Below are 23,016 nucleotides of genomic sequence, written 5' to 3' on the forward strand. Positions count from 1 at the left end.
ACAAGCGAAAACAAGGTCACAAAAACACATTTATAATTTCTTAATGTGTCATTGGATAGGAATCCTCGAAGCATTCAAAAAGTCAAATTTGCATCCACTTCTTAATCTTCATTGTTATTACACATTGTATAACAAAGAAACTAATTCAAACATTCAAACATTTAAGTCAATTGGGACATGTGCGCTGCTACTTTATATCTTGTTTTACTCACAACAATAATCTATGGAAGCCCATTTCCGCCATGTTTTCTTAATTTTTGTCAACGAAAAGAAACCTATATTTTTTTTTTTGGGCGTAATTTTTTTTTTTTTGGTCCTAATTTTTTTTTTTTTTTTTCTGGTCCTAATTTTTTTTTTTCGTGGCGAGAATGGCCTTCCATACAATTCAACAGTTTCCGGGTTTTCTTTTTTTTCAAGAGGTTGGACAGAATGTGACGGAATATTACAAGTTGACACAAAAGTTTTTTGTGCGTTTATCAAACCTGTGATTTCATGTATATTTGCTAATTAAAAAAAAGGCACAAACACGTTTTCTTAAAGGGTGAATAGAACAATTATATACTAGTTTAAACGAGTTGTCGCTTTCTTCATGTCCATTATTAGATTTTGCACTGAAATAGAAACATCCGGAATAGCTATTGCCTTCAAAATAAAAGTGGAAGGCTCTTTAAAGTTATGCCTATAGTGGTACAACGTAAGATTAAAACAACAAAATACTATCAAAAAGGAACAAAGAATTGTGTTTAGCTGCCGATAACTCCTCTGTGTGTTAACGTTATCAAAAAGATGTGCAATTTGTTAGGACTATGTTTTATACTGAAAAACTGCTGGGCGAAAGTACCTGTCGTTACGTAACCAAGATGACTTGACAGTATTTAGTACTGGGACAGATACGCGGTAAAATACCGTTTACTCTGTGACAGGTGTAGTGACGAGTCATTTAATTTATTATGAAATGGCTCTCGTTGTGAAACGACGGTCAGACTAACTTCGTCTTTTAGTTCAGTTTTAGCCGTCCTTCCTTACCATTAGCTTGACGCCCTATCATGTGGGTTTTCGGCTACGGGTCTCTTATATGGAAAGTGGATTTTCCTTATGAGGAAAAGAGAATTGGCTTCATAAAAGGCTTCAGCCGCCGGTTTTGGCAGGGCAGCACCGACCACCGGGGTGTACCGGGGAAGGTGAGTAAACTTTATTGTCTTCGGGGATAGGTGACGTTAAGCCGTTGTATTGTGACGACAGCAATTAGCTACTGATGCAAGGTTGCCACGTCTGTTGATAAAGGGGGCAAAACAAAAAACAATAAAAGCAGGATTTGCATCCTCTTCGTTAAATATCTCATTTAAATGGGAAAAGTTAATGAACATCTCTTTGTGAATGCATGCATTCATGTGGTGTAACTGTAACGTTGGCTGACTATTAAACAAGCAGCTGCTATCTTAAGTATTAACTAACTCAAAGGTTTAGAAAGTTGCCATTTAGTTAGTTAGTTTTTTAAAACATTTTATTGTTTAAGGGAATGCAACTTCATACTAAACATGACAGGTTATTCATTGTAGTGTGTATGCTTTTGCAGCTTCTAATATAACCTTCCCATTTAAATATAATCGGTGTTGTTGTCATTTGTTTAGTGTTAGTGACCAGCCATTAAAAAAAAGTAATATACTCCTACTTGGTTGCTTTACTGTATGTGTATTTGCTGATGTTTTAAAGCTTGCCTGTCTGTCTGTGTCCTTTACAGCCTGGCCGGGTGGTGACACTGGTGGAGGATCCTGAGGTGAGACATACCCCTCCTAAACCTAATGGTGCCGTACATTACTTTGTAATAGAGCTTCAACTAACGATTAATTTCACTGTCTATTACTTTGCCAATTACTTTCTCGATTAAGTTTTGTCGAGGAAATTGTGAAAAATGTTCATCCCGAGGTGACGTCTTCAAATGTCTTGTTTTGTCAAACCAACACTCCGAAAAACCAATTTAGCCAGTTTACAATAACGTGAAGCAGAAAACTGCAGAAAATGCTCCCATTGCAGAAGCTGGAAACCAGCAAATGTTTGGGCTTTAGTATTGATGAATAACCTGAAAGATTATTTGATCATGAAAATGATTATCCATAAATGTTCCTTCAACTAACGAAAAATCAATATAATTAAATGTTTTTTAGGTTTATTTTTAGAGATTAAGTGATTTTCAAAACAGCTTCTGATTATTTTTTTGTCGCTTAATCCACTAATTGTTGCTGCTCTCCTTTATGTAGAAGACAAATTATGTTAAGGGGAAAAGCAAACAATATCTCATGTTAATCATATACAGTAATAATAGATTATCCCCACCTGACGGTCATAATTCACCCACCTTGTTATTTATTACTGTATTATTGAGAATAATTAAGAGATATCTTGCAGCGTAGAGGCCAACAAACTAACGCTGCAACTACATGAACAGCAAGATTGTGTTAAGGAAATTGCACTGAAGATAACACAGTTTGCAATCACTTACATCCGTTTTTTCCCTATGGAACAGTCGACTGTCAGTGTTATGAATATTTTATTCATTGACATACATGACTGATGTGAAACAATGTAATGTGTAATGTTGCAAGCACATGGTGAGCATCTAGAAAACATGCATTCAGAGGTGACTGATGAGTATCTTATCTTAAGTTATGTTACTTATGAGGTCAAAATCATCGTCTACGGCAGTCAGCTTCTGTTCATAAATATTATGACAATACAAATAGGGCTGTAACTAAAGTTTGCTTTCATTATTTATTATTCTGCCCCTTCAATAATAACTTGGTCTATGAATTGTCAGGAAAATACCAAAAAATACTTCTTAGTTTTCTCCAGTTCAAGTGGATGTCTTCATATTATTCCAACCAACAGTCAAATATCAAAAATCCTGCAAATTTTCCCACTGAGGGACTAATAAAGGAAAATCTAATCTAATCTAATCTAAAAGCTATTCACTTTACCATTATGGAAAGTTTTTGAGTTTTGGTTGTATTTTAGTCGTCGCCATCTTGGATAACGGCCGTCGCCATCTTGGCTTCTTGCAACCAGTGATCCTATTTGGTCTGCGGAGGAGTGACCTAGAGACGCCACGCCACATAGGTAGCGGTAGTGACCTGTTAATCACAAAGTAGCCATGTCCCAAAGCATTGCCTGCTTTAAGGTCTATTTGACTCTTAATGGGAACATAATTTGACCGAAAGACACCTCGTAATTCTACATTCTTTCCTACAGATTCAAAGCTAAGTGTTTTTTTCTTTCTCTATTTTTAAGGGGTGTGTTTGGGGCGTTGCTTACAAGCTGCCGACCGGCCGGGAGCAGGAAGTGAAGCGCTACCTTGACTACAGAGAAAAAAATGGCTATCAGGTCATCACTGTGACCTTTCACCCCCATCCGCCACTTTCTCCCTCGCCAAGCCAGACTCTTCTCTACATCGGATCTCAGGACAATCCAGACTACCTCGGCCCCGCCCCTCTGGAGGAGATAGCCAACCAGATCGTCGCCTCTACCGGTCCAAGTGGGCGAAACACAGAGTACCTATTTCAGCTGGCTGATGCTGTTAGGACGATTCTGCCTGAGGACTCAGACACACACCTGTTTTCTCTAGAAAGTTTAGTGAGGGAACGAGTACACAACGGTCAGAAACACTCACACACTCAAATGGGTTAATTGTGATCAGATAACTAATATAATGGGATCAATGACATATAACTGGCTAGCTTTGTCAGTTACAAGTCTGTTATAAGTGTCAAATTACAAGTTAATGTCATCATTTTGTCCCATACAGAAAACACATTACAAATCATATCTATTGAAAGATGCTTGAAACAAAAAAAAATACATGAAGGTACTGTAGTTAAAACTACATGTTGAAGGATCACAAAATATGCTTTGGATAAAGTACATTTTATCTTTGCACAATACAAAACAGAGCAAATGAAGAATTCTTTTAATTAATACATGTATTCTGAGTGAATATCCACTGACATTCACATACACATTTTGTCTGTCTATGAATTTTGAAACATCTTGTGCTGGGTGAACTACCCGAGGTCAACATTGGATTTGTGAGAAGAAAACAGCAGAAATCTCTCAGGAGATAAAATAAACAGTGACTATTTGATTACCCTGCCTTCCTGGTTTCATGAGACGAATTTAGTTCATTTTAATGATATTAAGAAGGTCAAACAATCTAAAACAAAGCTTAAATATTAGTTCAGGAAAATCTGTCACGCCCAAACACCTTTTGGCTTTTTAAAAGACATCGTCAGAACTCTTTCTAAAGTTCCTTACTTTTTGTAAACATCTTTGAACTGTCTTTTTAAATATGATTTCAACTTTCAGAGTAGGTATCATCATCATACTAGGGTGCTGCGATCCCTCTCACGCAGTGTAGAGTCGTTATCTTCAACACAGTGAACATGTCAAAGCATGTATTAACAGCTCCGCATACATGGACGACGGCTCTATCTGTGACCCCGTCTTCTCTAACACACACACACACACGCACACACACACACAGCATCTGTACGACATCTCGGCTATGTTTGATCTCTGTCCCTGTGCAGAACAGATGTGATATGAAAGTATGCAAAGCATGTCACACTCAACACATCTTTTTAAAAATGATGCAGTGAATTTATTCAACAGGAAACAATTCTCAGTGTTGAGCTACTGTATAATACAACACAGCAGCCTGTGTCAACATGTTGTACATCTTATTACTTATTATAGGTGTATATACATTTTTATTACATAACGTTTAGTGACATTATTTCATATATATTATACAGTATTATAAATACTATTAAAGTATTGAATACAATATCTTTTAAATATTAATTTTAAACATTTGTATCATTTAAAATATTGTATTTTATAAATTATTAATACTTTATTAACGAGAATAGTGACGTGAAAAGATACAGAGGTTTCTGGCAAATGAGTGACTGTAGATATTACACAACAGCAACAACAAAAGATACCTTGAAAGTAAAATGGCCACCTTTGGGGCTGTGGAGCTGCTTGGCGAGACAAAATAAGTGGGATATTTGAAACCGCCTCGTCCAGGGCGGCTCTCCTGCCCGAGTTTGGCACGCAGACTTCCAGAGGCGTGGCTCTCAGCCGCTGCCACAACATCGATGTTCCTACAATATGTTCCCACAATATTATTCAAAACGGGCTGCGCAGGGGACCGCGGTGGTTGTCGTGTTAGTCTTTGAGGAGACGGTCCGGTCGGTGAGCGGAGGCCGCCGGCCGTCTTAGGCGTAGTAACACGGCGACACCAGCAGGTCCGTGAGCACGAGCAGCTGGTCGTCAGTGAAGCACTGCCGGTGCTCCTGCCAGTTATCGTGGTGCGTACGCCGGAACTCCGACAGGGTCTTCTTCACGGTCATCTTGGAACAACAAACATCATCAACGTCCTCACTACCGACACCATGGGAAAATAAACGCGACAGAATGACCCGTGTACATCTATGCCCATCTCACAAAGGCTTACGAATTATGTCTTGCAAAACATGACCAATACATTATGATACTGGAGAAATCAGAGTAAATACAGCTAAAGGATTCCCACCCTTGAACACCAGTATATTTCATGAAGTCATGATTAAGTTCTTAAATGATCATTGTTCACTAAGCGAGGCGTATCACACTTTTGTTAAGTAACATATAAACCATACAAACATAATTTGGGTTTTGTTAAATTATTTTTGAATCCCATTTCATTGAACGGAGTTAATAATATAACTCACATTCGTATGTTTTCACAGTATATCAGCCTCCTCGCAGATTGAGTGGAGCTCTTTTTCCGTGGACTAAAATTCCATCACTGCGAGTAAAAAATGCGCATTTTAAAGTTTGTCTCTCAAAATGAGGACGTTTCCATGAAACACTGCAGTAAACTGCTGCAATAAAGAGGGTGTTGATAGTTCTTTCTGTTGCTCCATTTGTTATTCAGGAGCGAAAAATGTTCACAACTGAAAAACATCCTTTGATAACAGCCACTTTCAGTTCCTACGAGGAGAGCCACCCTCACGTTCACCAGTGGAACTAGAACGAGGCAGAGTAATGACTTGCAAAGTAAATAGTTCCTGTTTTGTAGCCGAGGAAACAACGGCGCCGCCACTCGCTGATCTGGGGACACGATGTAGCGCGCGGGGTAGAAACTAACAGCAGCTGACAACGTTTCCAGCCTTTGTTTACATGTATTAAAAACTAATGAGGTAAGAATATTTTATTGATGGTAAAATGCCACAAATAGCAATTTGAATACAAAAACGTAGAAATGATTTCAAGTGAAACAAGTTTGGAGGGAAAAGTTAGCGAGGTTCAACAAGGACACAGAGTCAGGAGCGTGAAACGGATGATGAGAATAACCGAGGATGTACGCACGACTTACACTTTGAGTGTTTTCCTTTTACATCAAGGCCTTCAAACAAAATAAGAAGAGTTCAGGGGAGGAAGGAAGAAAGGAAGGGGATGCCCGTGGCATGACAAGCAAAACTGATTTAGACTACAGATTACTTAGTCTGCCTGAAGAAACCAAGATATTACACGCTTATTTTTCCGCACAAAATCTACTTCTGCCATTCGTTTATAGAACGACTCTCCTTCTCAGAAGCTGTCGTACCAGACCGGGTAATTCATCTACTGGCAAATATAATCTTTAACTGTATTCCATTGTATTTTTTTTTCTCATCTCTTTCATTTTGTAACAGGAGAAGCAGTAAATTATCATCATCACTGGCTCTAATGTATTATTCAAACTCTGCATTACGGATTACATTGTATGTCTTCTTCATGCCTGAAGAACAGCCAAAGACACAATTTTCTCCTCAATTGGACAATGAAATTGTATTCTTTCAGCTCACACTGTGTTGAGCTCGATGTTTGTATGTGACTGTGTGTGTGTACACTAGTGTGTGTGTGTGTGTGTGTGTGTGTGTACCTCTATAGGCTGTGGGTCGTGGAGATGGTCGCTCAGGTCCATCAGTATCTGAGGCATCCAGTCTGGGACATCGTAGGGGCTCGACAGGATGCACGCACTGAGGCCGAGCACTCCGGCATGGCGCCGCACTAAGTCTGTGAACACACACACACACACACACACACACACACACACACACACACACCAATAGGGAGTTAAAATGAGCCTTTGAATTTCAAGGTTCACAATTCCCCTGGGATAAGAAAGGGTAATAGGGCAAGTATTACTGTGATTGCCTCACTGTATGATTGTGACGTGCACATAAATGTGTGTGAGTGTGTGTCCGTGTGTGTACCTGTGGAGGCCAGTTCTCCTCTTGCCTTGGGGAGGCGAGTCTGACTCAGCGTCTGGAGCTGTGTCTGCAGACTGGAGTCCATAGGGAAGAACTGGCACTGCAGTAAACCACTGAGGGTGGTGCCTGCCATGTCCCTCACCTACAGGGAGCAGGAGGGGGAGGAGGAGGATAAAGAGAGATGGAGGGAGGCACCGCAAGGAGAGAGAAAGAAAAAGAGAGACCTCTGAAGATCAGGACAGACAAATAAAAGAAAGCACAAGGTAGTTTTAGGGCGAGAAACGCATGCACAATTTATCAAAAGATCAGGTGGAAAGGTACACGGGACAGAGATGAGCAGAAGAGGACAGGGAGGAGGGAGGAGGATGCCGAGTTGAGCTGAGGTGAAATTCACTTGCTGAACATCACTGCCTCCCTGCATCACTTTGCATAAATTATGAATAAGCACTGAGTGATGATTGATGCATCGAAAGAGACAATGACACAACGACAACACATTGACCAGCTGGACACTTACACAGTTGAAGAAATACTGAGAGAAGCAACTGTTTTTGCAAGTTAGACAACCCGGGTGAACCTTAACGATTATTTATTTTGACCTGTACACGAACAATCAATAGATAACGGAGAGACAAGTTAAAGGTTTTAAAAGCACGATTTGTGCACTTCACAAATGATGCTCTTTTTTTTGTGCATCATTTTAATGCACACTAAAAAGAAACAAATCAATATCAGAAGAGACTTCTACATTCTGCATGAGTTGTGTAGTTTATTTTACTGCATTCAATACAGATGTATGAATAATTAACAGTTGGTGAAGAGTCAAAACATATATGCCTTGCCAGATTATATTTTGGGCATTAGATTGATTAATGATGTTATTTTTAGATCACTTAAATAGCGAACTAGACTCTCTACAAAGAAGTGCACGGTGGCCGTAGTGCTCCATCAACATCCCTGATACCACAGATAAAGAGAAAGGCACCAAAACAGGAAAATAAATGAAGAGCTCAGTAGAGAGGTAGAGGGTTATTTTTAAGCAATAACTGCGAATAAGAAAAGAGGGATTAAGATTTAGTGAGGAGAAGGTAAGGGACAATAAGAGGCCATTTATAATCTCTTGACAATTATACCTTGCAGAGGGACAATGGCTGTTTTTTGTGCATGCATTACCTCGAGCTGCTCGTCAAGCAGCAGCTGCATCACCAGCTTCCGGATGCGCAGCACCTCGGCGGGCACACTGAGCAGGGTGAACAAGTTGTAGAAAACCATGATCTGGAGGTAGGTCAGTACTGAGTAGCGCGCATGCCACGACCTGCTGCCGGCCATCTGGAGGGACAGGAGACAGAAAAGGGAGAGAGAGAGAGAGAGAGCGAGAGAGAGATAGACCTTTAATTGTCATGGTTCAAGCAAAATATGATGGCGTGGACACGCGTTAATATGTTGTGCACACAAGATTCAAAGAACGTGTACACACGGTGTTATCATGTGTGTGCAAGATGATCATGTTGCATCAGTTCAATGCTTCTCTGACAGTTTATGAAGTTTCATTGTCATGTAATGAAAAGCTTTTCGCTCGAGCTAAACGGCAATAAACGTCTTGGGCCATGGTGGCGGCTCTGTGAGGCTAAATGATAACATTAGAATGCAAACTGGATGATTTATGTCTGATTTACGTCCGTGTTTTTCTGTCCCTGTCCGATTGTTTGTATGGTTGGTTCTTATGCTGCCATGTATTATGTTGCATTTGTTTGTTGTTGTTTTTTGTCGTCTAGTTTGAGGTAATGTGTAACGTGTGTGAACTTAAGATAACATGATTGAAAGAAAGGATGCAAACGTGATGACAATGCCAACGCTGACATGTTGACGTAAGGAATGGAAACAGGTCAAACTGTCCTCCTCTAAAGCGAGACAGCAAGTCTTTCCCAAAATGTCAAGCTATCTTTATAATGTGTGCACACGACATGAGATTGCAACCAGATTTCTTTTTTAAAACGGTGATCTCATACGGTCTACCACTGCAGACACCATGCTTAGATATTCTGATGGCATTTGAGAGTTTCTCATCAGAGGCGCCGCTCGCATGCAAAACGTGCAAAAAACTGCAAGCGCCACAAAGTAAGCAAAAAAATAAAATAGCACGGGTTGTTTTTAGGCTAACAACACCTTGGGCAGAATTATGCTCTGAACACCGACAGCAGGCAGGTGGGGAAGTATGTGTGTGTGTGTGTGTGTGTGTGTGTCTGTGTGTGTGTGTGTGTGTGTGTGTTTGCATATTACTTCTTCCAGCGCTGCCAGAACCAGAGGGATGTGCTCAGGATACAGCAGGCCCTGGGACATGAGAGAGAGACACGTGCGAGCATCCTGCTTCATCTCATCATAGCTCTCATCAATCTCCACCGGGGCAATCTGCAGGGAGAGAGAAACAGAGGGAGAGAGAGAGCGATGGAGAGAGATAGGAAGACACAGAGCTACGCACCGTTTTGAGTAAATGAAGAGAGAAATTGAGTGTAATGGGCAAGTAAGATTGAGTGGGTAATAATGCTGCGCTGGGACCTGTGTGTGTGTGTGTGTGTGTGTGTGTGTGTGTGTGTGTGTGTGTGTGTGTGTGTGTGTGGGTGGGTGTGTGTACTTTGAAGAGTAGAGGCAGGAGCTGGAGTTGTGGCTGAACAGGAGTGGTAAAGGTTCGCCCTGCGCTCGCCATCAACCATTTCAACACTGCAAGTGGTACACAGACAGAGACAAACACACACACACACACACGCACACACCCACACACACACACACACACACACACACACACACACACACACACACACACACAGGATAGGTTGGATTGCTGCCAAATAATAAAAACAACAGACTTGGAGCTGTGACCTTACCGCATTGCTCTGGTAATAAAACACAATCTATCATGATTTGGTATCTAATGATTTGGATAATTCCATAACAAGATATGTATGTGTATAATGGACATCAGGGTGGGAACAGAAACTGAAAAACCAACAATGCAAGACAAAAAAAGTGATGTACCACCACGAATAAGTAAAGCAGGGGTTAGTACACTGCAATAAGAAATAAAACAAGAAATCGTGATTAAAAAAAAAAACATCTGTTGCAAAACTAGGATGATTGTTTTTTCTTTTAGAATCACTGTTTGACTTTGAGTGGCGACACAAAACTAAATCAAAATGTATAAAGTTCAGTAAGATATAATTATGAAACACTCAATCATATTTAATCTATTTAGTCACAAATTTAGTCTTTTTAGTTCGCGGCAATATTTTTTTCTCGTAAATTTGACTCTGCAATCAATAAACATCTGGTGGAAAATATTTAATACTTGATTTGTGTTCAGCTAAAAGTAGTCCAATTCAAATAAATCATAGTAATGTTTTTTATTTTTATTCCCATGATTACTAAAAACCACCAAACTGTTTCATCGGCGGCAGCTACGGCCTTGCTTACAATTCTTTTAGTGGTATCTAACCGTGCACGTAGTTTTGATTTGATTTGCCCAGGTTTTAAAAAGGCAGGGATTTCTGCTGCTGCCTCTCATTGCAAAAAATATGTTGCTATTGAATTTTTGTAAAATGGGACATTTCAACGCTGTAAGCACCAAGAGTGAAAGTCCACCTCAGCTGGATTTGTGTGGAGGCAGAAATGTACGAGGCAACTAAAAAACTAACTTTCTGCATATAACTAAACGAAAAGTAATTTGAATAATAATAAAAAAAAGTTTTCATAATCCGGAGGAATTGAACATTTAAATAAATATAATAAAAAAGAAAGATTGCTGGAAAAAAAACTGGTCAATAATTTCTTGAACTGTCATTGGAGACTGTATCTGAGGGGAAAACCAAATCAATAATAAAATCTAGTACATTGCACTACCTGGCAAGTTCAAATCTTAATATTAGTCCCCCTCCCAAATATTGAATTTGACTCCTATCCGTAACTTTGTTTTGAAAGGCTCCACTCCCCTTGCAAGGAGCTCCTAGAGGTGAACCCAGGAAGAGCTCACGCTTTTTTACTTTGTTTTATCCTTCATTTTTACATCCCATGCTTGCATCCACATGCTGACCCGTCTTGAGCAGTTTGACAGCCTGGGTGCGCTCGTCCGTCTCCTGGGTGTTCTCCTCGTGGACGTGGTTGTGGATCTCCGGCTCTGACGTGAGCGGCTTGAGCCGCTCTAAGACCCGAGTGACGAACTCTGCCACGTGGGGGGAGGAGGTGGGCCGGGTGTGGGGCAGGGCCACGTCTATCATGAAGATATAGGTCAGGACACTGGAGAGAGAGAGAGAGAGAGAGAGAGAGGAGGGGGGTGGGGAGGGAGAGGAGAGAAAAGAAAAGAGTCACAAATACAAAATGGGAACACTTGATTAATAAAGAGGCTTAGAATTGAACAGACCAAACAGCACACGCAAACTAATTAGATTAACCTACTTAACCACGATTATGTAAGCCCAGAGGAGAGGACACCGGGTTACCTTCCAATGCGCTCCCTGACATTCTTGTACACCTGGGTGAGTTTGGGCTCCAGGTAAGTCAGCAGCCTGTGCAGCAGTTCAGAGACTCTCCACTGCTGCTGGGCCAGACCTCCCTGAAGCACATACAGCAAGCTGACAGAGACAAAGAGGGAGGGGGAGGAGGGGGTGTTATTGCAGCATGTCAGCTCAGCATACGTCAGCTCGGGTTACTACTGCAGCCTGAAATCAGAAACCTCCGAAATACTGCCGATGACATAAACGCATATTCTGTGCGTAAAGATATTCATGCACACACACACACACACACACACTCACACACATACCTGGCGTCCCTGAACGAGCCGCTCTCTCCGCTCAGCGGGCTCTCCATCAGCAGCTCAAACAGCCAGTGGAGTTTCCTGGGGTCTCGGCCCTCCTGTTGTACAGCAGCCATTACAAAATAGGCTTATTTTTAGAAATATTATTTCAGGCGAGCACACCGTGTATGTATCCACTGAGTTACTGAGAGCTTTACTGACAGTGGAAATATACACATACCATGCTGAGATGTAGCAGGTGTAATGTTTACCATTGTTCCAATCTCAGCGTGTTAGCATACACATTTTGTTATCCTCGTGTCAACTTGCGCAATAAATTTATATTGGTTCTTTTTGTGTTCAGTTTGACGTTTTATTTGTTCAATATAAGAATTTTGGAAATGATTTCCATTCAATTTGGACAAATCAAACAGTTTTCTCACGGTACACACAACAACAGAAAAGCAGAACTTGCTGTTTATTTATCACAAATATTAAAATTATCGTGATATTCAATGTCATCGCGAATTGTACTCATATCGTGCAGCTTATCACTAAACAAAACACTGCATACATTACATGTTCCTCCTGTTGATGGCGCTAGACAGAAAGTGAATGGGTCACTCCTTTATATTTTACAGTTTATCTAGCGGGGAACATGAACGTCTGTACACATTTCATGACAATTCACCCATCAGTTGTCAAGGCATTTCACTCAAAACTACGAATGTCACCCTCATGGTGCCACTCAGAAAATAGTCCTGGGATCACTAGAGTCATTAGTATTCATTGTGTGGGGGACATGGATATCTGTACAGCATTTCAGTTCAGTTCAAGAGATATATACTGAGATATTTCAGGCTGGACCAAAATGGCGGACAGACCGACATCAATAGAGCCAATTTTCCCCTGAATGTTTGTTTTATTGACTTTTCAAATTCCATTCTTCAACATCTTTTATAAAGAAGACATACATGTACATTCTCTGTGTCCTTTCCTGATCCCTAAGCTGTGTGTGTGTGTGTGTGTGTGTGTGTGTGTGTGTGTGTGTGGTGTATTTGTATGCATGTGAGCAACTCACACAGGCAGTAGCGATGCAGGTGCCCCAGTCTGTGTAGGTTTCCACTGTGATGTTGGTTAACGCTGTCCTGATCAAAGGGCACAAAAGCTGCCATAACCCGTCCACCTGAGCGCACACACACACACACACACACACACACACACACACACACACACACACACACACACAATAATGAAAGGTTTTTATTAATATTGACTTTTCTTATCAAAAAATAGTGTAGCGTGTATGTTTGTTGCTGTGTGTGTGTGTGTGTGTGTGTGTGTGTGTGTGTGACTCCAGTACCTTGCTGAAACTCCAGAGTTTGCTGCCTCTGATTAGTCCTGCAGTAATCTCACACACACAGCGCTGGGAGCTCTCATGAGGGTCGCTGGCAAGCTGCTCGAGGTGAGGCCATAGTAGCGGCAGGAACGTGTCTCCATAGTTACAAAACAGCCCCTGTCAATCAAACGTGAGCATGAAGACCTTTTTTTTTTTATCAAATAAAAAAAAAAGAGCCAGATTGCAGTCATTCATTTGATGCTGTCAGCTGTCTGATGGAGAACAATGAATCACAGCAGTTGATGACAGAAATCCCAGCTCTGCCGAGTTCAATCCCGCCTTGGCTAGCGGCGGTATGCTGTGTCACTTCTTTGTTTAAAAAAAAAAAAAGAAAAAGGTCTGCCAGATCGATCAAGGCTGAGAGTTTAAATTGCACCTTAAAGAGACAGAAGCGTCGGGGATTGAAGCTGTCGTTTCCTTTCCGATCCTCCATCGAGAGAAACTCTATGAGCCGCTCAATAAACTCCGGGTCCGAGAAATATTCAAAGATGATCTTCTCTCCCTAAACAAACACCAAATGTAATAATAGCTATATTACTGAGGCATCACTGATAGATTTTCTGTGTGTGGTGTGCGATTTGAGCACCTCGCTCATCTCTTCATACGACAGGTCATCTTTTGGCTTTTCCGAAGCCGCATGGATCATCATTTCCCTGAAAGAAGGGGAGACACACACAAAAAAGGAGGCCGCTGTGATTTATAGATAACAACAAAGTGACAGAAATATGGATAGACACATCCTGTCTTTAAATAAGCAGCAAGGATAAATTAATGATTATAAAGTCAGCTAGTCAGCAAGCCAGCCTTTCATCTATACATCAATTCTTCTATGTAGGCCAGGCAGTAAGTCGTTCAGTGAGCCTTATCTAGGCCAGGCCGTGACAGGAAGTCAGTTCAACACCCTGCAAGTTATCCAGCCACCCAGATCAGTCATCCGGCAGTTAGCCGGACATTTCGCCACAAAGCCACAGAGGCAAGCATCAAATCAACCGGGCAGTTGAGTCAATCAGCTATTTAGCGTCGTCCAACCAAGCAGTTAATCAGCCTTCCTACTTTCTAAATGCCTCACCGCTAAGTCGTTCCCTTTACCTCGGCCACAAGTAGTAGCCACAGTGCGTCTTCTCCACATACGGCTGAGAGTCCCACTGCTCCTCACTCAGAGGGAGGTTGTTGCTGTCGTACTGCAGCCAGCGATTCCCCTCGCGGTCCCCAACACACACCCCCTCTGGATCCTCTATACCACCTGAACAGACATGCAAACACAAGGAAGTACACGGCCCAAAAAATCAGTCAGAAAGATTTTCTCATCGAGAGCAAATGTATATTCATATTCCGGTACTTCTGCTCACTCAATGGGAAACGAGCACACAATTAGACTGTACATCACGGTGTATTAAACGCTGGCTTCAGAGAAGACATCACAGCAAGAATTACTGCCTTTTCCTGCAAGAACTAAAGAGCTGTGCATTTCACAACTGTTAGTTTGTGTTTATACTCACTGATATCCGACGGCTTTACAGACACTTTCTTTCTTGGTCGCTTTAGCTGTTTTAAGATGCCGGCCATTGCTGAGATGGCCACCTACGAAAAGGAAAGAATATAGAGTGGTAGAAGAGAGCCATACACAATCACAGCAGCTCCTGCTAATGTCTTGGCTTTACATCCTTCTCTGGCACTGCTGTGTGTTTGTCTTGTATTATATTGCTGCTACATATTTTTTAGCTACTCAGACTTTTCACAAAGGCCTCTTTGGTAACTTTCTTATTCATTTCTGTACAATAAACATACACAACTTGACCATAAACCTCTAAAGGCAGGATGCCTTTGATTGACACTATTGCCCCACAATACAATGCAGGAAGGAAAGAGAGGAAAAGAAGGCCTTACTTCACAACTTGGAAAAAAAATATGGTCGTGACAAGAAAAATCTTAACAATATATATATTTAACCTTTGAAAGACACTTTCTTTCTTCTGTGATGTTAAATTGGTCGTGACAATCTTTAAAGTTGCATTTTTTTCTGACAAACATCAATGACATCCATCATTTCCTGTGGTTTAAAATGGTAAAGTAGGCTGATTTGTTGTATGCCTAAATGTGATGAATCACAAAAAAAGCTTTCAGTCACCGCATCTCCATCATTAAAACTCATGTGGAATATCAGGTTCTTCACCATCAACCTTTCATCCACACAAACACCAACTCAGACAGACAAACGGGACACGCACACAGCGTCAGACCTTGCGTATGCTGATGGAGTCGTGTGTGAGGCTCTGCGTGAAGAAGAGGACAGCGTCTGGAGGAGGTGGGTGATCTTCTCTCAGCTGGAGGCCCAACAGGTCTGTGGCCATGAACTCAAACTTCCAGGGCCTGAAACCCAAACAGAGAATCTTTAACTAAACTTCTGAGCCTCTGCTACAAAATATATACACATATTTTATTTTTACAACATTTACTGCGACTTATTGTTGAAAAATAAAGCTCTTTTAAACACAGAATATAATACATAAATCACATAATGCATTCTAACATTTATTTTAGAAACATTTCTATAGCAAGTGCATATAACACAGGTAGAGAAAAAACCTACAAGTTACTGTCTTCAAGGCAATCCAAGATGTCATTGACCAGCTTCTCATATTTTCTGAACAAAAGACAAAGATGCGTTAGTAAGTAGTGATTCTCCTCCTACGACAAATGATAAAAATGGTAATTTGAATAATTCATGCTAATATGGTGCTGTAGTTCTTCTGTAACCTTGAGAAAAACTAAAAGGAAATTAAAACTGAATGAATGTCCAAATACAACACCAGTTTTCCTACCTTGCAGCCACCACGTTTCTGATTCGCTGTCGTTGAAGCCCTTCTTTCAGCTCCTCCACGGACGCCGCCTCTAAACAAGGCCTGGGATGTGTAGACTGCGTGATCTGATTGGCTACCTCGATGCATGACTCCGACACCTGGAGGTGGAAGAGAACAAGGGGGAGCAATTAAGAAAAAATAAACTGATGAGGGTCGTGCGATGACTTTTAATGGACCTGTTGCTCACGGTAAAACAGATCCCGATGGTGTCGTGCTGGCGATGAATGCGGTCGGTGACGTCGTCCAGCAGTCCGCCGATGGACGGGTCCTCCAAGGTCATGGAGGGCGACAGGCCACAGCGCACCAGAGCGGGCCACACCTCCCCAACGCAGTCCCAGTCCCTTATACTGGGCGGAGAGGGACCACTGTGCAGACCCAGCAGGCAGTACAACGCACCCTGAAACACACACAGGGTAAAGACACCCCACAGATTATATGTATGTATATATTGTACGTATATGGCGATAGAGACATCGACAGGCAAAGTGACAGTCAAGTTCTGTGGCTTGAGAATGGATCCTGTGTCTGCGTCACGAAAATGTGTCCTTTTGTCTGGATTTGAAGGACACATTCTGTGTATCTCTGCAGCTCAGATGAAGTGCAAAATACTGGTCACATGTTCAGTGCAGCATTCAGGTTTCTATTATTTACATTCTGCAGCTTTAGAAATTAGGCATGAACTTCATTCTTCTTCATCGTAATAAACCTAATTACAAAGCGCTAAATCGACAAACCCTGCAGCACAGGAACAATGCTGCTCCTCTTTTTACATGCTGACTATTTGCTATTAGCATCTGTCTTTAGCTTTAGCATTTTTGCACCAATATGGTAGAAATTAAGCCTATTGTGCGTAACAGCAATTATAACCTTCATGTGTATATATATATATATATATATATATATATATATATATATATATATATATATATATATATATATATATATATATATATATATATATATATATATATACACACATCTAAAAAACAAGTTTTAAAAGTGCTCCAGACATACTCACAAGACCACATAAAAACATACATGATACATGTTTAATTGACAAGAACGAAAACAAAAGCCAGGAGCGAGCCTTCAGACGAGTGTTAAAAGAGGATACTGGTGTTGCTCGCCTCGTTTCCAAAAGAGGACTTTTGTTTTGGTGCTCTGACAGTAAATGTGCCCTATGCTATCACCCGCTGTCTCCAATCTAGCCCTGGGGATAGTCAACAGAAACTGGTCCGGCTAAGATCAGGAGTGTAAGGAGAGACAAGGTCAACAATGCGGGATGGGGCGAGACCTACCTGCCTTCAAAACAAGCAGCGAAACTTTCAAAATCAATGCTGAGGGCCACAGCACAGGGAGTCCGATGCAGCCATCAAGTCCAGTTTGGGACTAACTTCAAGTTTCAGCACCACGGACAGTGACCATTGTGAGCAAGTTCACGTCAACGCTGCTTGTCACCATGTGCTATGTACGTGTGTGTGTGTGTGTGTGTGTGTGTGCGTGCGTGTGTGTGTGTGGTACCTTAAACTGTTGTGGTGTGCCAGTGGTGTGTTGTGGCGACAGCAGTTGCAGGATTCGAGGAATCAGGTCTCTGTAGGAGAAGCTAAAAGTTGCCAGTGCGGTCGTCAGCACATGCTGGGCCCTGCTACGTACCTGCAAGGACAAACACACACACACACGCACACGCACACGCGCACACACACACACACACACACACACACACACACACACACACACACACACACAGAGAGACAGATGTGCACCCTCAATCAATTACTATTCACCAGAGTCATATTTTTGTTTATTCCATCAGTAAAATGGGAACCGGCAGATGTTCTGATTGAATTATTCTTGCAAATATTTCCTGTCAGTTTTACCTGGCTGTAAGTGCTGGTAGAAAGTAGCAGCAGATCACAGAGCAGCTCCTGATGAACCACTTTATATTCATTGCCCTCAACCACCAGCTTCCTCATCTATTCACACAAAAATACAATGCTCAAATATTATTTTTTTTTAAAAACAATGTCCGCCATTTTCTTCATACGGATGTGTTCATATCTGTGACGGTGCACAAAGCGCACGTGTTGTTGAACTGACCTCATGCTGGAGCAGAACCCGGTCGATGAGCAGTGCTCTGATGTGCTGCTTTTTCCCGTGAAGCTGCAGAAAGAGAGGCGACATGCGTACAATCACCCTGCGAGTGACTCATTGAAGCTGACGACAATCAGCAGCCTTGTTGCACTCTTTCAACTCACCCTGTTCTCCATGGACTTCTTAACAAGAGTGAAGCTTTTCCAACGCGAGTCAAACTCCTTCTTGTGGGTTCCTCGGAAAAACATGAGGTCACTGATGATCTGAAGTCAGGCGGACAGAACACGGATGCATGAGATTTGCAGGGCCTGAATGATAACACCTCGCACATAAATATGAGAAAAATCACCTTAATGATGACGAAGAGTGACTTTGTGTCATCTTCTGAGTAATCCAAGATGTGATCTGGATAAAAGTGGATATTGATTAATTGTGCATCACAAACACGCTCCAAACAAAGTGTGGAGTTTAGAGCCGGAGTGTAGTGGCATTAACGTCTTCACTCACGTAGCAGCAGTCTCATGGTTTGGCAGATGGACTCTCTGTAGTTCTCCCGTGAATCATCTGGAGGGGAGGAGACACACAGGCGTCCCGTATGGACGCAGAATGCATGATGAGCAGCCTTATCGCCCACAGAAATTGCTCAGCGCGCAAATTCTTGTGCATGTGTGTTGTGTGGGTGCTGCTTTGCTTGTGTTTTCCTACCGTAGTCGACACCTATATGCAGCTTGATCTCCCCTAGATTGATCATGGAGGGCACTCTGAGGAGAAACGAAATGCAAGGAGCGAAACGTGACAGGACTGCAGGAGAACGCGTGCTTTTTATATGTGTGCGCAGCTGCGGGACTCACAGGTCAGATACGTGCGGTCCATCCAGAGGGGGCAGCATGCTTCCAGCTCCAAGAAGGCAGTGCTGCACAATAGCAAGACTCTGCAACAGCTCCTCCCTGTGAAGCAGATCCCACGTTACAGTCCGTTCACAGCAGTATTGTGTGTGTGCAATTCCACAATTTTTGACACATTTGAGCAGCCGAATCCAAGTTTTCAACCCCTCAGTGCTGTTAATCAGACTTCACCCAGAGCGTTAAGACAGATATTGAACACAGATGTTAATGTTCAGGTTTCATTTTTTTTGGATGGTAGACGACTCTCATTCATCAGCTGTGAAGGCTACGGGCTTCTTTGTTTTGTTTGTGCGTGTGCCTGATTACGTCTAAAAAAGGAGAAGTGAGAAGAACAGCAGCATACCTGCTCATTGGCTGATCTCCAGAGACGTGGCCCTTGATTCGCTGCAGCTCAGGGTGCAGGAGGCGGGACAACAACTGGAAAACAAAGTTTTCCTCTTCCTTATCGGGCACGTGCCAACACACACCCAAGTCTGCCACATCTCCAGCTCTGCCCCAGTCCTGGAGACAGAGAGAGAAATGTTTTCTTCAGAAGGTTGTACAGAAATAGAATAATTTCCACTGGAACAACTGGCAAGCAAACCAGCACAACCAGTCTGCTTCAAAACCACAGACCTGTGTCACCCACGGATATTTGAAAAACATGTTGAGGCTAAGAACACTAAACAATGGACAGATGTAAAATACAAATATATTATCGGATGACGGACTCGCACATGAATCCAACTAAAACTCAAAAAATCAACAACAAAACAAAAACAGAATCAGTGACCGTGAGCTGCAGATGAAGAGAGGTCAGTTTTTGAAAGCAACAGGGGATGGTAGCTGTAATTACCGCCACCTCAACATCAAAACACAAACACACTTCCCTTGCACTCACGTCCAAAAACATGACAAAATATTATTGAAAAAAGCTTTTCTCAGAAATACTGCAGCGCAAGCTGCTCGGTTTCTCTCCTGCTCCTACAAAGTAAAACAGACATGAGAGAACTCCTCTTTGAACGTGCATTTAGAGGCCTTGAGGGGAGATTACGCAACTTTTTCAAAGTAGGATTTAGCACATTTGTTCCAAAAAAATAATTAAAAGTTAGCTTACACAATAGTATGTATTGTATGGAAGCCCATTTCCGCACCCCCCAAAAAAATAATTAGGATAAAAAAAAACTAAAAAAATAAATAAACTTTTTTTGTTGTCTTTTTTTTCTTCTTTGACTTGAAAAAAAGGCACAAAAAAAGAAAAAAGTCGATTTTTTATTTTTTATTGTCCTCATTTTTTTTTAGGTCTATTTTTTGGTCCTAATTTCAATTAAAACATTTTTAGGGGTCCTAATTCTTTTTTTTCATACATATGACCAGTAGCTTATGATGGCTAATGTTAGCTAATGTTTGCACAAGGTTTGTTTGTTTAAAACAAAACTTAATTAATGAGACAAACCAACTATCTGATAACTAATCTAGACTTTTCTATGAAACCACCAGTTTTTTTCAACAGGGTATATTTACAAAAGTATATTTTGAATGACATTGTTTTGTGCTACGTGTAATGTACTGTACGTTTGTTGCTTGTTACTGCATTGTTGTTTAATATCTTCCGGCAAGGGACCGCAGTTAACTGAAAGTATACTAAAATTAAAAAAAGTTTTTAAAAGCACTAGTATTTAGTATGTCATGGGGAAAAAAGAGTTTTTGTGAGCACTTCAGATTTATCTCTTGGCCTTTTTGGGGGTTCTGCATTTAAAAAAAAGCAACGTTAAATCAAATTGGAGAGATAAAGAGACACAGAGACAGAGAGCGGGAAAGAGAGATCAGTATTAGCGTCAGTGGTGTCGACATTTTATTCTACATTGATGAATGCTTTCTAATTCTCTGCCTGGCGATGGAAATTGCATTGCAATTACCGATCCTGCAACATCCAATTTAATTAAACTGGGAGCAGTTTTAAAGGTTGTACTAGTGGCATTTGTTGTTTCCAAGAAAACCTGATTGTTCCTGTCCTAGAATAGATACTGTAATAGCTGTTATAAGAGCCAATTTGCACTCTGGGAGGTGAGCAAATAAGCCAGAGTTGAAACTATGCAGTTAAGAGTCGAGGGACTGGATTTAACTTTCTAAATAATGGCGGTAAACTAATATTCCCCAGTGCGGCATTGCAGACGTCGTGTTTACCCGTATCGGGAGGTCAGTATGAAAGCCTCCAGAGGTGCTGCGGTACTCGGTGGGATAGATCAGGGACAGCGACCGGAGTGTGTGCTCTAGCAGATTGCAGGCCAGTGTGTACGCCCGTTTGCAGCGCAGACGCACACACACACACACGATCCGTTCCAGGTCCCCCCGGTATTTTAACAGCTGTTCACCATCCACACGGGTTACCTGAAAACAGCCCACACACACACACACACACACACACGCGCGCAGACACAAGCACACACAGAAGTACACGCACGCACACAAACAAGCAATTCAATGGAGAGTTGTGTCTTAAATATTGAGGTTCTCCAGTAAATCACAGCATCTGGCTCGCTCCCACTCGCATTAAACTCCCAGGAGTAATAAAACAAAACAGAAAGGGTATCAATATGTTCTGGTTAACGACAAAGCTCCTTGATATTTATGACCGTGCAGGCCGCACGCTGCAAAAAATGCCATTTTCAGCTTTTTCTTCTCTCATACCATATCGCAATCATATACACAGATTTTGTTTTTTGGAACAGTTGAAAATGTCCACTCATTTCAAGTGTTTCATATATACTAAAGTTTGGTAGAAACACTTGATGAGACCTTGAATCAAGGTAGAATAGACGTAGTCTTGAGGAAATAGCACACCGAGCCAAAATATTATTAAACCAAAGTGATCTGTAATGGAATGAAGAAGATATGCAAAACCCTCTGGCAGATATTCCAATCATATTGAGACTAAATAACATTTTAAGAGACGGACTAGATAAAATAAATTAGCAGGATTAATATTTTTTAGAGCGCTGAAGCCCTTGGGAAGTGATAGATCCTCGTCTCACCTCTGAGAGCAGCTGGAGATTCCACAACAGCTCCTTATCCAGCTCGACTTCACTCTGCAGCTCCTCATCTACACACACACACACACACACACACACGCACACATAATAAATAAGATGAATAATGTACTGTATTGCTCCCTTGACAGACTGAGCTCCTTTTGCTGATGTGTTTTTATTTTTTTTTCAGGTTTTAGTCACGCTAGCTGTATTGCCACTTTGGTCCAGACTGAAATATCTCAACTATTGGATGGATTGTTGTGACATTTTTTCTGCAGACATCCATGTTCCCCTTGGGATGAAGTGTAATAACTTTGTTGATCCCTTGGCTTTTCTTTTGGAGCCAGCGTCATGTCAAAAATCCAAGTTGTTGTTTCTGACCCAATATCTTGCAAAATGACATTCCCATCAGTCTCGGCTGTACTTTGTTTAGAGGTAAAGAGCAAATGTTAGCATGCTAAAACACTAAGCTAAGATGGGGAACATGACACTATAACACTACACCTGCTAAACAGATCTTAGCAATGTAATGGTGAGCATATTCACATGAAAAAGTTAGCATTTAGGTCCAAACAGAGCCTCACAGAGTTGCTAGCATGAGTATGCTAATGCTCATAATTAATTAATCTTAATTCATCTTTAATAATTCCACACATTTGAATGTTTTC

General features: G+C 41.4%; 2 protein-coding genes across 2 annotated transcripts in view; one reads left to right on the plus strand and one right to left on the minus strand.

Moving 5' to 3' along the window:
* The first annotated feature begins 859 nt into the window (after positions 1–859).
* On the plus strand, positions 860–4,138 carry chac2 (ChaC, cation transport regulator homolog 2 (E. coli)). The gene is made up of 3 exons (XM_068583432.1): positions 860–1,181; positions 1,742–1,777; positions 3,286–4,138. Exons 1-3 carry the CDS (start codon positions 1,047–1,049, stop codon positions 3,679–3,681), a joined length of 567 nt encoding a protein of 188 aa, XP_068439533.1. The 5' UTR covers positions 860–1,046; the 3' UTR covers positions 3,682–4,138.
* A 794-nt stretch (positions 4,139–4,932) lies between these two features.
* LOC137789641 (proteasome activator complex subunit 4B-like) overlaps positions 4,933–23,016 on the minus strand; it is a 30,071-nt gene continuing 11,987 nt past the window's right edge. The window contains exons 18-47 of the mRNA XM_068583380.1: positions 22,352–22,419; positions 21,504–21,707; positions 19,681–19,838; positions 19,284–19,379; positions 19,138–19,193; positions 18,940–18,996; positions 18,782–18,837; positions 18,597–18,695; positions 18,439–18,501; positions 18,219–18,314; positions 17,863–17,994; positions 16,529–16,738; positions 16,303–16,439; positions 16,071–16,124; positions 15,721–15,850; positions 14,980–15,061; positions 14,570–14,723; positions 14,067–14,133; positions 13,857–13,982; positions 13,445–13,597; positions 13,163–13,267; positions 12,109–12,200; positions 11,786–11,917; positions 11,380–11,582; positions 9,928–10,013; positions 9,576–9,704; positions 8,469–8,624; positions 7,299–7,437; positions 6,965–7,098; positions 4,933–5,408 (exon numbers count right to left, since the gene is read on the minus strand). Of these exons, the coding sequence (XP_068439481.1) occupies positions 5,274–5,408; positions 6,965–7,098; positions 7,299–7,437; positions 8,469–8,624; positions 9,576–9,704; positions 9,928–10,013; positions 11,380–11,582; positions 11,786–11,917; positions 12,109–12,200; positions 13,163–13,267; positions 13,445–13,597; positions 13,857–13,982; positions 14,067–14,133; positions 14,570–14,723; positions 14,980–15,061; positions 15,721–15,850; positions 16,071–16,124; positions 16,303–16,439; positions 16,529–16,738; positions 17,863–17,994; positions 18,219–18,314; positions 18,439–18,501; positions 18,597–18,695; positions 18,782–18,837; positions 18,940–18,996; positions 19,138–19,193; positions 19,284–19,379; positions 19,681–19,838; positions 21,504–21,707; positions 22,352–22,419 (3,509 nt within the window). The 3' untranslated portion in view covers positions 4,933–5,273. The remainder of the gene's footprint in view (positions 5,409–6,964; positions 7,099–7,298; positions 7,438–8,468; positions 8,625–9,575; positions 9,705–9,927; positions 10,014–11,379; positions 11,583–11,785; positions 11,918–12,108; positions 12,201–13,162; positions 13,268–13,444; positions 13,598–13,856; positions 13,983–14,066; positions 14,134–14,569; positions 14,724–14,979; positions 15,062–15,720; positions 15,851–16,070; positions 16,125–16,302; positions 16,440–16,528; positions 16,739–17,862; positions 17,995–18,218; positions 18,315–18,438; positions 18,502–18,596; positions 18,696–18,781; positions 18,838–18,939; positions 18,997–19,137; positions 19,194–19,283; positions 19,380–19,680; positions 19,839–21,503; positions 21,708–22,351; positions 22,420–23,016) is intronic.

This window comes from Clinocottus analis, unplaced genomic scaffold (assembly GCF_023055335.1).
Source record: "Clinocottus analis isolate CAN_PGR_092001 unplaced genomic scaffold, fCliAna1.0.p SCAF_19, whole genome shotgun sequence".
NCBI classification, from domain to species: domain Eukaryota; kingdom Metazoa; phylum Chordata; class Actinopteri; order Perciformes; family Cottidae; genus Clinocottus; species Clinocottus analis.